Genomic DNA, 14859 nt, shown 5'->3' on the forward strand with positions numbered 1-14859 from the left:
CCTATTTTGCTGCAGAGTTCAAATAATTAGATACCAACTCAGGGAGGCAGCTAGTGTTCCAAAGGCTTCTTTTCTTTTCCCAGAAATAGCCCAATAAGAAATCATTTTGAGGGGGGTTCCCTGGTGGCCTAGTGGTTAGGATTTTGGGCTTTCACTGCTGTGGCCCAGTTTCAATCCCTGGTCAGGGAACAGATCCTACAAGCTGTGCAGCATGGAAAAAAAAATCATTTTGAATCGAAATAATTTTGAATTTAACATTGTAGAGATATGCCTAAGTATATGTAGCGTCCCTTGTTTACCCTCTGTCTTATCCCTCTTTTGCCAGAGGACACTTTGATGTTCTGGAAAGGAATAGCTGATGTAGGACTGATGGAAGAGGTTGTCTGCAATATACAGAAGGAAATAGAGGAGCTACTCAGGGGAGTTCAGCAGCGGCTTATCCAGGCTCCCTTCCAAGTCACAGGTAAACACACTAATCCTAACAATAGCAGTCATTGTAGGCAGATCATGTTAGCCTCATGAAACACTGAGGTATAGGTATTATTATCCTCATTTTACAGGTTAGGAAACTAAGGCTCATAAAAAGTTACTATCCAAAGTTCATAGCTAGGGTTTTTTTTTTTTTTGAATTGTAAAATTTTTTTTTTTATTGAGGTATAGTTGATTAACAATATTGTGTTAGTTTCAGGTGTACAGCGAAGTGATTCAGTTATATATATGTGTGTGTGTGTTTTTAAATTTCTTTTAATTTATTTTATTTTTGGCTGCGTTGGGTCTTCGTTACTGTGCGCGGGCGTTCTCTAGCTGCGGCGAGTGGGGGCTACTCTTTGTTGCGGTGCGCGGGCTTCTCATTGTGGTGGCTTCTCTTGTTGCGGAGCACGGGCTCTAGGCGTGCGGGCTTCAGTAGTTGTGGCACGTGGGCTTCAGTAGTTGTGGCTCGCGGGCTCTAGAGCGCAGGCTCAGTAGTCGTGGCGCACGGGCTTAGTTGCTCCGCAGCATGTGGGATCTTCCCGGACCAGGGCTTGAACCCGTGTCCCCTGCATTGGCAGGCGGATTCTTAACTACTGTGCCACCAGGGAAGCCCCTATGTGTGTGTATTTTTTCAAATTATTTTCCATTATAGGTTATTAGAAGATATTGAATATAGTTCCCTGTGCTATACAGTAGATCCTTGTTGCTTATGTATTTTATACATAGTAGTGTGTATCTGTTAATCCCATACTCCTAATTTATCCCTTCCTCACTTCCCCTTTGGTAACCATAAGTTTTTTTTCTATGTCTGTGAGTCTGTTTCTGTTTTGTAAATAAATTCATTTGTATTACTTTTTGCTTCCACATGTAAGTGTTGTTTGTCTTTCTCTTACTTAGTATGTTATTCTCTAGGTCCATCCACCTTGCTGCAAATGGCAATATTTCATTCTGTTTTTATAGCTAAGAAATATTCCTTTGGATATATATACCACATCTTCTCTGTCCATTCATCTGTTGATGGACACTTAGGTTGCTTCCATGTCTTGGTTACTGTGAATTGTAAATTGCTGCTATGAACATTGGAGTGCGTGTATCTTTTCAAATTAGAGTTTTCATCTTTTCTGGATATATGCCCAGGAGTGGGATTACTGGATCATATATGGTAGCTCTATTTTTAGCATAACTAGGTTTTGAACTCAGGTCTGGCATTGCTTTTTCCACAGGTAATTTTTGCCTTGTAAATGGTGCCAGAAAGCAATCTCTGTCTGTCTCTCTCTCTCTCTGTCTCGATATAGATACAAAGTAGATATATAGAGTCTGAAAATTGGAGAAATCCACCTGGTTTTAGACAGTTCTCATATTCTGTTAGTTTAAGGCTTCCAGAACTATCGTCTGCATTCCAGGCAGAGGGAACAAAGATCTTGAAGTTACAATGAACTTGGTGGGTTCAAAGAATTAGAGAAGCACTGACGTGGCTCCAGAGGACTAATTAATGGAGAGAGTGGTAGGTGATGAGGTTGGACAGGAGCAGAGGGGACAGTTTAGATAAGCTTTCGTCGGAACTTTGGGTTTTATTTTAAGGTGATGGTAAGCCATCATAGTGATTTTGAGCAGGGGAGTGAAGTGATCAGATATATTTATATTTTTTTAATATAGTTTTTTTATTTTTATATCTTTAATGGAATCAAACTCATTAATATTTTCAAGATTATTTCTTCACTTGCTTGTAATTGAGGGAATTATCACGTTTGACAATTTCTAATGACCCCATGACAGTCTTAACTAATTTTTAAAATTTTTATTTTATTTATTTATTTATTTTTGGCTGCGTTGGGTCTTCGTTGTTGCGCGCGGGGTTTCTCTAGTTGCGGCAAGCAGGGGCTACTCTTCGTTGCAGTGTGTGGGCTTCTCATTGTGGTGGCTTCTCTTGTTGCAGAGCACAGGCTCTAGGTACACGGGCTTAGTTGCTCTGCAGCGTGTGGGATCTTCCCAGACCAGGGATCGAACCTGTGTCCCCTGCATTGGCAGGCAGATTCTTAACCACTGTACCACCAGGGAAGTCCCTCAGATTTATTTATATTTTTAAAAGATCACTGTGGTTGCTGTGGGGAGAATAGATTATATGGGGCAAGAGTAGAAACAAGAAGACCAGTTGGGAAACTCTTGAAGGAATTAGTCCAGGCAAGAGATGATGGTAGCGTGGATTAGAGTGGGTAGTGGTAGACCTGGGAAGAAGTGATCGTATTGGGCTTATATTTTGAATGTGGAACTGACAAGTCTTGCTGATGGATTGGATGTAGGGTGAAAAAGAAAGAAATCCAGGATGACTCATATATTTTTGGTCTGAGCTGTGAGTGGTGGTAAAATTTCCTGAGATGAAGACCACTGGGAGAAGAAATCAGAATGGGTTTTTGACTTGTTTAATTGAGATGCTTATGAGGGCTTCAAATGGAGAAGCCATTTGGCTCAACAGAAGTATTAATCTGTAATGCAGGAAAGAGGTCTGGGCTGGAGATCTACATGTGGAAATTCTTAGCATGTCCATGATATTCAAAACCATGGAACTGGATGAGACAACTGTGGAAGAGAGTTGTAGGTGGAAAAGTGGTCTGAGTTAAGGAAGTAATGACCAGTTACTGACAGCTCTTTCAAGAAGTTTTGTTTAAAGGGGAACAGAGGGACTTCCCCTGGAGGTCCAGTGGTTAGGGCTCCATGCTTCCACTGCAGGGGGCACGGGTTCAATCCCTGGTCAGGGAACTAAGATCCTATAGGCCGCGCGGTGTGGCCAAAAAAATAAAAAAATAAAGGGGAACAGAGATAATACTATTAATAATATTGCATGTCAGTTCCCATGTTTGGCACTTAAAATATGATGTTTCTAATCTTCATATCTATCTTGCAGAGTAAGTATTATTAGTCGCATTTGTTTCAGATGAGAAAACCGAGGACAGAAATGACTTACCCAAGGTCACACAGATAGGCAACATCAAAACCAAGGTTCAAACTTAGCTCTGTCTAGTAGAATGACCATATTTTCTAAACCAAGTCAGAACCTATAACCAGATGCAAGATTATTTTCCTTATTTTTGTATTTATTTATATGGAAACATGTATAAAGATATAACAATTAAATAATAATTAGTTACACATGTGATAAATCTTTGTTAAAATTTTTTGAAAATGCTATTAGTATTCTAATTTCTGGATTGTTTTATATTTATAAGCAGCACAATAGGGAGTTGGTGGAACATTTCTGTTTTAACTGGACAGACATGTCTTTTGTTTTAAATAGATGCTGCTGTTCTCAACAATGTAGCACATACGTTTGGCCTAATGGACACAGTCAAGAAGGTTTTGGACAACAGAAGGAACCAAGTAGAGCAGGGAGAAGAGCAATTTCTCTATACTCTGACAGGTATGTATAACTTCTCTCTTTTCTTAGGCGATATTATACTAATATCCTTGAGTCTTGCCATTTCTTTGTTGACTTCTGTTGGGACTAGATTGGCTTGCTTCTTCTTTCTTTCCTTCCTTCCTCCCTTCCTCCCTCCTTCCGTCCCTTCCCTCCCTCCCTCCTTCCCTCTGTCCTTTCTTCCTTCTCTCTCTGTCTCTCTTTCTGTCTCTCTCTCTCTTTCTTTCTTTCAACTCACATAGTATCAGATTTGGCTTTTTCTTTGTACATAGTCCTAGGTGAGGTGGAGTGGTGGGAAGCAGAGGAAACACAAAGGAAAAGAAAAGAAAGCCAGCAACATGATCCTCCTTCTATATCTTTGGAGGATTAAGATGTCTGCTAGATCACTCCATTAGTCCAGTAATATAAGTGGCAGAAGAAGAAAATTGGCCTTTGTCTTTTTTACATTATTAATACTGAGTCTTTTGATATACATTTAGCACTTTCATTATTTCTGGTAATCAGAAATTATGAGCACATGGATAATTTAACTCTTTTTAATAAGTACTTTGTGCTGGTCTCCAAGGTAGGTTTTAGAAATAAAATGTTGAATAAGGTAGCCTCAGTCTCTTGAGGGCTTTCAAGAAACTCAAGGGAAAGCAGACTTAGAAATAAGTGCAAAAAGTAGTCAGTTTTGTAACAGAGGCATATAGCAGGTATAGTGGTGGAACAAAGGGAGTTATCATTTATACCCAGAAAAGAATCAAGAGAAGCTTTTGGAGGAGGTAAGGCAGTGAAAGATGCAAAACAAGTTGGAGGTACGGATTATCAGTCTTAAATGACGTAGAATATATTATAATAGTCGGTCATGAAGACAAGAGGCAAGAAAGATCATTTGGTAAGAGAAGAACAATTTAGGTTGTTTTAAACTTACTTTTATGCCCAGTTTATATTTTAAATTCGGTTTACCAGGTATTCTCAGAGATGCTCTTTTTCATTTGATCTTTCTAGGAATATTATAGGCTGTTTCCTTATTTTACAGATAACCCAGTAGAGGCACAGAGAGGATAAATGATTTGCCTGGGACCACATCACTCCTTGACAGTGAAGCCCAGAGTAGAACTCTGTCTTCTTATTCATAGTCCAATGCTGTCTTCCACCTTGAAACTTTACACCATCTGAAAAATGGTTTTTGTTAGAAATGTAGGCTTCTGGTCCCTTGTCCATATCATTTTAGTTATAACCACAGTATACATAAAGTTGTGTTTTCTGCTTTTTTCACTGTGACATATTAATATTTTTCCAAGTTGCTACCAGTATTTTACCTAGACATTCTTCTAGGGATGAATTTAAATTTTCAAAATTTTCTTCAGTAGCTTATTTTGTTACAGTGAACTTGTATGAATATAACTTTTCTTCTTATGTTCTTTTAAACTACTTCACAATATCAATACCGTTTAAGCTTGAGGTTAAATGGTATTGATAATTTGTTTATGGAGTCTTGTGACCTATTGTCAAATTTCCAAGAAGATTATACCAATTTACATCACAAGTTTGAGCTCACCAACAATGGGCGTTGTTTTTTTATAATACACCCTGATTTAACTTTTTAAAAATTATAGATTTGGTATCTTGTTTAGGTTCACATTTCTTTGATTACTACTAAAGTTGGAAAAAATGCATTATCTTATAACCATAAAAGGCAGTGTTTTAAAATTTTTGAATGTGTTCTTTATCATTACCTACTCCTTTTATTCCAAACAAGGAGTTGACTTGCTCTGGGTGTTCCACAGTGAGCAAGGTGCTCTACAGGTGTAACTGGTTATTTATTGGATGCTTATCAGGTGCTAAGCAATAGAGAAGTTCTGGTGTAGAACCAGACTCACCAGTGGTCATCAAGGTTGGATTGGACCCTTGGGAGAGGGATAGTGATAGGTGTATTGGGGTCGAAAAGCCACCAAGTTGACTATCAGAAGACTTTTGTTTTGGCCCATGCTCTGTAACCGTAAGCAAGTTGCTTTATCTCTCTGGATCTATGTCAAAATGAATGTGTTAGAACTCTTAAGACCTCCTTCAGTTCTGTAATTCTTAGGGACTTCCTCTGTAACTTTCTGTAGACTTCTCTGGGGGCTAATGGTAGACTAAAGCCATCTGGGTCACCAGCAAGTGATCCTGCCTTGAAGGACAGTTTGGGAATCACTGCTTTTCAGAGTGGCCATTGTAGCTCCTTTGTGGGCCCATGGCAGTTGCAAAGGGATTATGCAGATATTATTTTCATCTGTAGACTCAGGCAGAGCATATATAAGCTGCTAGACCAACTGGAGACTTCTTCGGTTTGCATTTTGGTGACAAGTGACAAAATGCCACAGGAGCTTCTAGAGTTGAGCTGTAGTAGGATCACAGCACGAAAAGATTCTGAATTATTGACCTGCCTATAATCACACAATGACATGTAGTAACTGGAGGGATTTTAAAGACCATCCAGTCTAGTTTCTTCCTGAAAACAATGAAATGACTTGCCTGAGGCTACATAGTAGCAAAACCAGGGCAAGACCCCAGGTCTCCTCACTCCCAGTTTACTGTTCCCAAGATTATACTTCTCTCCACACAAAGTCTGTCTTTTTTCCATAGACTTGGAACGCCAGTTGGAAGAGCAGAAGAAGCAAGCTCAGGATCCCAGGCTGAAATCCCAGACGGTTCAAAATGTGGTATTGATGCCTGTGAGCACCCCTAAGCCTCCCAAAAGGCCCCGGCTCCAGCGGCCAGCCTCTACCACCGTCCTGAGCCCTTCTCCTCCTGTCCAGCAGCCTCAGTTCACAGTCATCTCACCCATCACCATCACCCCCGTGGGTCAGTCATTTTCCATGGGCAATATTCCAGTGGCCACCCTCAGCCAGGGCTCCAGTCCTGTGACTGTCCACACACTGCCTTCTGGCCCTCAGCTCTTCCGTTATGCCACAGTGGTCTCATCTGCCAAGAGCAGCTCACCAGACACAGTGACCATCCACCCTTCATCTAGCCTGGCGCTGCTAAGCTCCACCGCCATGCAGGATGGGACTACCCTGGGCAACATGACCACCATGGTGAGCCCTGTGGAGTTGGTGGCCATGGAGTCTGGCCTGACCTCAGCCATCCAGGCTGTTGAAAGCACCTCAGAGGATGGGCAGACCATCATTGAGATTGACCCAGCCCCAGACCCAGAGGCTGAGGATGCTGAGGGCAAAGCAGTCATTTTGGAGACAGAACTGAGGACTGAGGAGAAAGTCATGGCTGAGATGGAAGAACACCAGCATCAAGTCCACAATGTGGAGATTGTGGTCTTAGAGGATTAAGTGGGGGTCTCGGGGCCAGGAGATATGTTTTGGTTTGGAATTTTAATTATTTGTTTATTTTTATCATTGTCCCACTCATTTCCACATAGGATCCTTTTTTTTAAAAAACAAAATCTTGTTGTTGTAACTGAACAGGTTGGGTCCCTTCCACCCCCTCATTGAAAAATGGACAAAACAAGCTGCCCTTCCGGAAGTTGAGAGTAGGTCACTCAATGTCCTAATCCTCTTACACCAAGAAAGTTATTTCTTTTAGGGGAGGCATCAAGATAACCAGAAACCCTATCCAGAAAGCCCTTTCCAGGCTAGTCTGTCTGTGTACACATGTGGTTTTGTTCTCATAAAGGTGCATTGACCAAACCAGGGAACACAAATCTGACCCTGGAAGGCAACCCACTCACACGTGGATGCAGAAGGAGACTTTATTTTGTATCCTGGAAGGGGCCCTCAGAGGCCAATGCAAAAGTCTGAAACAAAAGTTAAGTTGCACTCTGCTTGGAGGGGAAGGTAGCGTACCAGCAGCAGCTTAAAAAGGGAAGTGCTTTGGCCAGGATGGGGCAAGGAAGTTATCTTACTTCCAGAAGTGCAACTGATGCCTCTTAATATCTCTGAGGGTTACTATCATGGGTGCCGTTTTGAGGCAAGGCCAGTGTTAAGAAGAAGGGTACGTTTCCACCAAGCAAGTGGCGTCAGAGGCCTGTGGCTTGGCAGAAATAGAAATCCAGAGACGTCACAGCTGTGCTTTGGGGTTCAGGTTCACCTTGCCCCCCACTTTGTTAAAACACTTACCCTCCTAGTCCATTCATTTGCAAACTGTGTGATGTGTAAATTGCTGTGATTCTTGGACTGTGGCTGTTCTCGGGGTGGGGCTCCAAGGCCATCATTTTTATTGCATGACTCCAGGAGCAGGAGAGTTCCTCATCCAGACCAGCTGCCCTTTTTTGTGGGGCCCTTTTTTGGCTTTGGAACCAAAAGCAGCCACTCATTTGGTGCTTCCTCTGTTCTACCCTCCGTCCCTCAGTGGTTAATGGCGTCTGTCTCCTGGATCCCACGCTCTTCAGATTTTTGGCTGATTCAGAGAACAGTGACAGGTGCCTGCCTGCCTTCATCCCCTTTTAGATTCATATGTACCATTGATACCACAGATGTTTCTGTGAGATATTGAGCTCATAAAAAAACCTTAGATTTGGCAGGGAAGACTCAACACCCCACCCCATCCTGCGGCACCGAGTAGATGTCACCTCCTGAGCGAGCTGGACTCCCTGGGAAAGAAGCATTGTCTGCAACATTATATTATAGGAAATGTACCAGGAATGTAATAATAATATCTTTGGGGGGGGGGTTATTTTGTTTTCTCTTTTTTTTTTATGTTTTTGTATATTTAGAGATGGGCCCATTTTCCGTGCTGTGATTCCTTCTCTTTGACCATCTTCAGTGTCTGGGGCAAGAGCGGAGCCTGTTTTTTGTTTCTTTGATTGCATTGTTTACTGCACTAGGAAAAATATAGGGAAACTGCAGACAATTTAAAAGAAAAATAGGTCAAAAAAGAAAGCATACACTTCAGGAGTGGGAGAGTCTTTTTTTTTTTAATTAAATACAAAACTTTGACCTGTAGTTTCCTTTTTTTTTGAAGGCACCCACCTGAAGCTATGTTTCTTCCAACAGATGTTGGAAACCCTGTTGTTAAGCAAGTGAAAACTGCGTCCTGCCATCCCTCAGATAGCTGTGTATAGCTAGAGAAGCCCTCTAACTTGAAAGGGTCAATCTTAAAAGCCTTATGGGTGAGATTTCTGAACCCCATACAGTTGTGGTTTTCAGCTTTAAGATTGGGGTTTTATTTTTCTTTTCAAAATATTTAATAGACATAGCAGTCAGTTTAGAACAAACCTTTGGCCCTTTATATATCTTTAGTGAGGGAAGTGGCTTTTATTTCTTGCTTCTTTAGGTTTTCTGTTGGTACATAAACAAAAACAAAATTTCTGCCTAAGCCTAAAACTGCTACTTGAACCTAGAAAGGCACATGTCACCCCTACTGCGGTTTTTAGGGACACTTTTATCTTTCCCAGAGACAAGAGGCTCAAATCAGGACAGAGGAGGAGCCCTGGAGAACACCTGCTCACTAGCTCAGGTTCCTTTCTTTCCTCCGTCAGAGCTGTTGGTAGTGTTTTAAAGTAGTGTGAGCGTCATGCTTCCAAAGTCAAGAGATCACCTCCTAAAGACAGAGCCTGTTTACTTTCACTATCTGAATATTCCAACTGGTGGAAATACATGAGCTTTGTTGTTTTCCTGGTCTTCCAGTAGCCTGTCATTATTGCTAGATGCTATGTACCCATTCTTGCGTGTGGGTTTCCTCACAGCCCTGGTCTAGATCTCAGACGGGGTGAGGCACATGCAAGCCACTGGTATGTACACAAGCAGTTGCAATGAATCATTCCTCAGGCTGAGTTGGCAGTAGCCATCTAATCTTTCTGTTCATTCATTAAATAAACATTTGTAAGTACCATCTATGTGCCAGGCTTTGTGCTAGGCACTGGCAGTACAGAGATGAAGGCTCAGTCCATGCACCCAAGGGATTCATTCTCCAGAGGTTGTCTGGAGTTAAGAACTATATTTCAATATAATAATTGGTTTCCTTTGTAATGCTATGTATTTTATTTCATGCATTGATAAACATTGTTCCGAGTGTTGGTCCGTAGGTTTCAGAAGGCTACCAAGGGTACAAAATGGTTAAGCCTTTCTCTAGTGAGATACTGAAACAAATCATCATATTGGGGTAAGTGCAGTGATAGAGCTATTGGCTGGGAGAAGAGGGAACAAGGGGTCAAGCATCTAACCCAGTTTGGAGGCAGGGGTCAGCAAATATGGGAGTACTTCCTGGAGAAGATACATACCTAACCTGATTTAGGAGAGACCATTTTTGGCTACTTTTTTTGCATTCCATTTTCAAGTAGTTGGACTTACTTATACAAGAGGGGAACAAAATCCTAAGTCTCTCGTTGCTTCTGTCTCCAGAGCTAGGCAGAGTCAGCAGCTCAGGCAGTCTCTTCTGAGAGCACCGCACTGGCGAAAGCCCAGTCATGTGTCAGTTTCTCTGAGCTTCCATCAGATGAATCCAGGGCAGGACTGGAGTTTAGCTGGTAGAAGGTAAATGTCCCAAACCTTCCTGTCATGTGGTTTCCCCAAAGGCCTCAGAGTCAACTGTTCAGCTGTGTTGCCTTGGCCATGTCCCTGTCTGACCCCCGCCTTCCTGTTCTCCTCCCCTTTTCAATTTCCAGGTTCCATCCCTGCCCCCCTCCCCAAATTAAAACAAAACAAAACTCCCTGGCATTCCGAAGTAAAAAAGGGACAATAGATTTGAATATTTAAGATTTAAAGCTACTTCATGTGAAGTTTCTTTCATGCTTCTGTCCATATTTGGGAAGGAGGACCAGAGTTAATCCAAATACCTTGGAAATTAATATTCAGTTTAGGTGGTCTGAGACACCCTTTAGTGGTGGCATTTTAATCCATTTCATGAAAGCATTAAAGGTAAGTCTGTATGGTGGGAAGTACTGGTAACACTTGATGATAAAGATAGTAAAATCAAGCATGAAATATGGAACTACTAGTTCATTGAGTTATAACTGGTCCACCACTATCAAGGAGGTAGCAAGGACAAAGAAAAGGTTGAATTCTCAGAATAGGTATGAGGTTGTGATTCACTTTGGGTAATACTCCTGAGGAAATAGTCCTCTCTGAGACAAAAAATCAGATTCTAGGCTAGCCCCTGCATTTTCAGTCAACTTAACCTAGTACAATTGATCACAGATGCCTCACACCTTGGATGCCTCCTCCCTGGGACATTCTTGTGTAGTCTGTAATGTACTACAATAACTACCAAGGTTGTTGCACTAAACAAGGGATCGGTTCTGCTAGATTGGAACTCTCTGCCCCTGGAATTTCTTTTCTTAGCCTTAATTCAGTCATTTCTAGGTTTCCTTCCCAATCCTGGAACACCTTTCTTAGTCCTGAGCTATGCAATTTCACTTCCCCTAGAAGGTTCTACTTTCCTTGAACATCCTTATCGTACTCCTGCTTCTCTAGCCCTTGCTTTGGGGAACCAAATGTGACTTAGTTCCCAAATTCTGCCATGTTAGTAACTCTACCTTTCTGCTATGCCAGTAACTCAACTCTTGAGACAATCATTTCTTCCCAAGGAACCCCCAAGACCCAAACCTCAGCATACATCCATAGACTGTAGTCTTCACTGCCTAGAACAGCCTTCTTAACTTCATCCATCACCTGAATTGAAGCACCTTTGAGATGTGCTTGTAAGTTCCCCAGAACACACAGATTCTAAAACCTATCTTTTACACCTGATTGATTCTCTACCTATGGTCCATGGCCCAGGCTAAGACATGCCTGTTTCCTGGATAAATTATTTCAGCCCAGTATGATTCCTACTACCTCTTCTGTTATTTCTTATGAGCCTCCCAACCTGACGACTCCTGGTGCTCTCTCAACCTAAAGTAGGCCACACCCTACTTTGAAATTGCCTCTGGGTTCTCCTCCTGCATCTATGGTTTCCAATTCTGTACCTTTACTAGTATTTGGCTTATAATATGGTATATATGGGTTGATTTCTCTAGTTTGAGAACAAGAGCGGACATTATTATTGGATCACATATAAAGGAAAATGTGAGGCTGGGTAATGACCCAGAAGGAAAGATGGGTTCCTCATTGGGCTTTGCAGGAGCTTCTGTAAGAGGTGGTGTGGGGGATGTTACCTGCATTTCAAAGCATAAGCGTTTTTTAAAAAATTAATTAATTAATTTAGGCTGCACTGGGTCTTTGATGCGGCACGTGGGCTTCTCTAGTTGTGGTACGTGGGATCTTAGTTCCCCGACCAGGGGTCGAACCCGGGCCCCCTGCATTGGGAGAACGGAGTCTTAACCACTGGACCACCAGGGAAGTCCCCTCAAAGTATAAGTTTTTTTAAAAAAAACTTCTCTGCTGTTTTCTCTAAAGAAATCTATGTATTGTAGAGCAAATTGGAAGCCCACAGCTCTGATTCAGCCTTAAGATTTACTTTGTTTGGCCCACATTTTAGTTTTAACTTTTTATTGAAGTATAAATGCATACAGGAAAGTGCACAGATCACTGTACAATTTGATAAACTGAACATACCCATGAAATCAGCTTTCAGATAAAGGGAAAAAAAAAAAAAGTCACCAGCACCTCACCCAGACAGGGTAACCTCTATCTAGCTCTCTAACATCATATCTTAGTTTTACCTATTTTGAACTCTTTAGGGACTGGCTTTTTTTCTCTCAACATTACATTGTAAGATTCACCCATAATGTTGTGTGAAGTGTAGTTGATTGCTTCCCATTGCTGTGTAGAGACTGTTATTATTTACTATGCCACAGCTGATCCATTCTAATAATGGGCACTTGGGTAGCTTCTGGTTTGGGGCTATTATAAATAATGCCTCTGAACATTTTTTTTTTTTTTGGGCCACGCCGTGCAGCTTGCGGGATCTTAGTTCCCCGACCGGGGGTTGAACCTGGGCCCCCAGCAGTGAAAACACCAAACCCTAACCACTGGACCGCCAGGGAATGCCCACCTCTGAACATTCTTGTACATGTCTTTTGACAAACATATATATACATTATGCCTACGACAGTTCACATGAAAAATTCAAGATAAAGTTTTTCTTAAAACAAAAAAACCCCCACAAAGCCCAGAAGATCTGACAACACTGGGTCCACATTTCCTCACAGCAACACCTGACTGGAACTGAGGCCTGTCTTAGATGGGCCATGGCTTCTTCACGTACTGTCACTCCCTATTACAAACCCAGATCTACTTATTTTTGGTAGCTTATTTTTTTTCATTCAATAATCTCAAGCACACTCTTCCCCCCCAGATAACTGCAAAGCTTATTACCTCATTTCCTTCAAGTCTCTATCCACATGTTACCTTATCAGAGAGGACCTCCCTGACCACTCACCCTATGAAAAGAGGCAACTTCCTCCTGCACTATGCTTCCTATTTTCCTTTACCCTGCTTTATTTTTCTTTCTTTTACTTATCACCTGACATACATGTATTTTTTTCTCCCCCAAGTAGAATCGAAGCTCCGTGAGAGCAGGGACCATTCTCGTCTCTTAGTCACTGCTGTTTCTACAGTCCCTGGAACAGTGCCTGGCATGTAGCAGAAACTGGATAGATATTTGATGCATGAATAATAATAAGAACAATAATAACCAATACTTATTGAAGGGTAACTATGTACCAAGCATTTTTCTAAGCACTTTACATATGTTAATCCATTTGATCCTCAGGACAATCCTATGTGGTGAATAGCATTATTTACTTCATTTTACAATGAGGAAACATTTATATTCTACTCTAAACAATAGATACATTGAAACGTTGTATAAGGATCAAATTTATTAAACAGAGTCTTTAAATGTACTAGAGAAGCTTAATACCTAAAAGGAAACTTTCAACAAACCATTTTATTATGATGATGTTTTGCTGATAACATGTTTAGTCGCTCCTTAGGTTGTTTTGTTTACAGTCCAGTTCACCATCTCTCCACAGTACTGCAGAGGGAGTGGTGGAGGGAGGGAACTTCCAGTTACCCGAGAAAGGATTTTAGAACCCAGATCATCTGTCCTGTCCATCAGTCACAGGAAGTACTGATTTATCACTTTGTTAAAAGTGGTCTCGTCTTGTTTGAAATGACATTGATGTCAGGGTCCCTGGTTAGAACTCCTTCATTTGGTTGCTAAGCTCCTACTGTGCAGAGCCCAACCCCATGTGCTTTGTTACACAGGGAACCTATTCCATAGAACACTGAAAATATTGTAAAACCTTTGCCCACTGAGCAAAAAGATATTCCCCTGCTCCAGGAACAAAAATGGAGCCACTATGCCTCAGAAATGCTAAGTTAACATTTCCATGACTGAGACATTCTGGTTAGCCTTTCTGAGCAAACTGGACAGGGCTTCTCATATTCTTGCCTCTCATATTCTGTAGCTGCCACCCAAGGACCGAAAGGGAAGGATTTATCTATAAAACATTGTCACAAATAGTTTAGATGCACATTCACTGGTTTAACTATTTTTTCTTGGCACAGACTTAAAATTGAACCAGTGCTTTCTGGGGCTCCCTGGTTTCATTTCCCCTTGGCACTATCTCCAGAAATCTTGTTTACACTCCATTTTTTTTCTCTCTGGCCTATTGTCTTAGATTGAGACTGTAAGCTGTTTCCTAGCACAGTGCTGCTCAGACTTTTAGATCCCATGGATCAATAAAAGAGATTAAAAAAAAAAAAAGGTCTTAGGACCCAACATGGGGTTCTCTACATTATATTTTACCAAATAAGGATATTTTTTAAAATGGTTAATTTTTACTGGCATCATTTAGGAAGAAAGGGCATTTTCCCATCAAAAAGTTAGGAGGGAAATAATCTCAGAATAAAGAACAGTCTTCTGCATTGAGTAAGTTTAGCTTTATGAAAAGCTCATTACATTATCATTACCTTTCTTATTTCTTGGGGGACTGGTGAAAATTTCAGCTTTCACCTCTAGACTCTGAGTTGAAACTTCAAGGCTCCTTTCCTGCTGGCTCTTTCTTGGTTCTTGTTCTTTTCTGTCCTTGACGACATCTCCAACAGGGT

The 14859-nt window shown here is 41.3% G+C and overlaps 1 protein-coding gene across 8 annotated transcripts in view; it reads left to right on the plus strand.

Annotated features, from left to right (window-relative positions):
• Positions 1-9483, plus strand: part of GMEB1 (glucocorticoid modulatory element binding protein 1) — a 30468-nt gene extending 20985 nt beyond the window's left edge. For all 8 annotated transcript variants that reach the window (XM_059916906.1, XM_059916921.1, XM_059916897.1 and 5 more), the window contains 3 exons: positions 326-463; positions 3764-3886; positions 6494-9483. In XM_059916906.1, the coding sequence (XP_059772889.1) occupies positions 326-463; positions 3764-3886; positions 6494-7194 (962 nt within the window). In that variant the 3' untranslated portion in view covers positions 7195-9483. The remainder of the gene's footprint in view (positions 1-325; positions 464-3763; positions 3887-6493) is intronic.
• Positions 9484-14859: the final 5376 nt, after the last annotated feature.

The sequence above is a fragment of the Balaenoptera ricei genome, chromosome 1 (genome assembly GCF_028023285.1).
Source record: "Balaenoptera ricei isolate mBalRic1 chromosome 1, mBalRic1.hap2, whole genome shotgun sequence".
Taxonomy (NCBI): domain Eukaryota; kingdom Metazoa; phylum Chordata; class Mammalia; order Artiodactyla; family Balaenopteridae; genus Balaenoptera; species Balaenoptera ricei.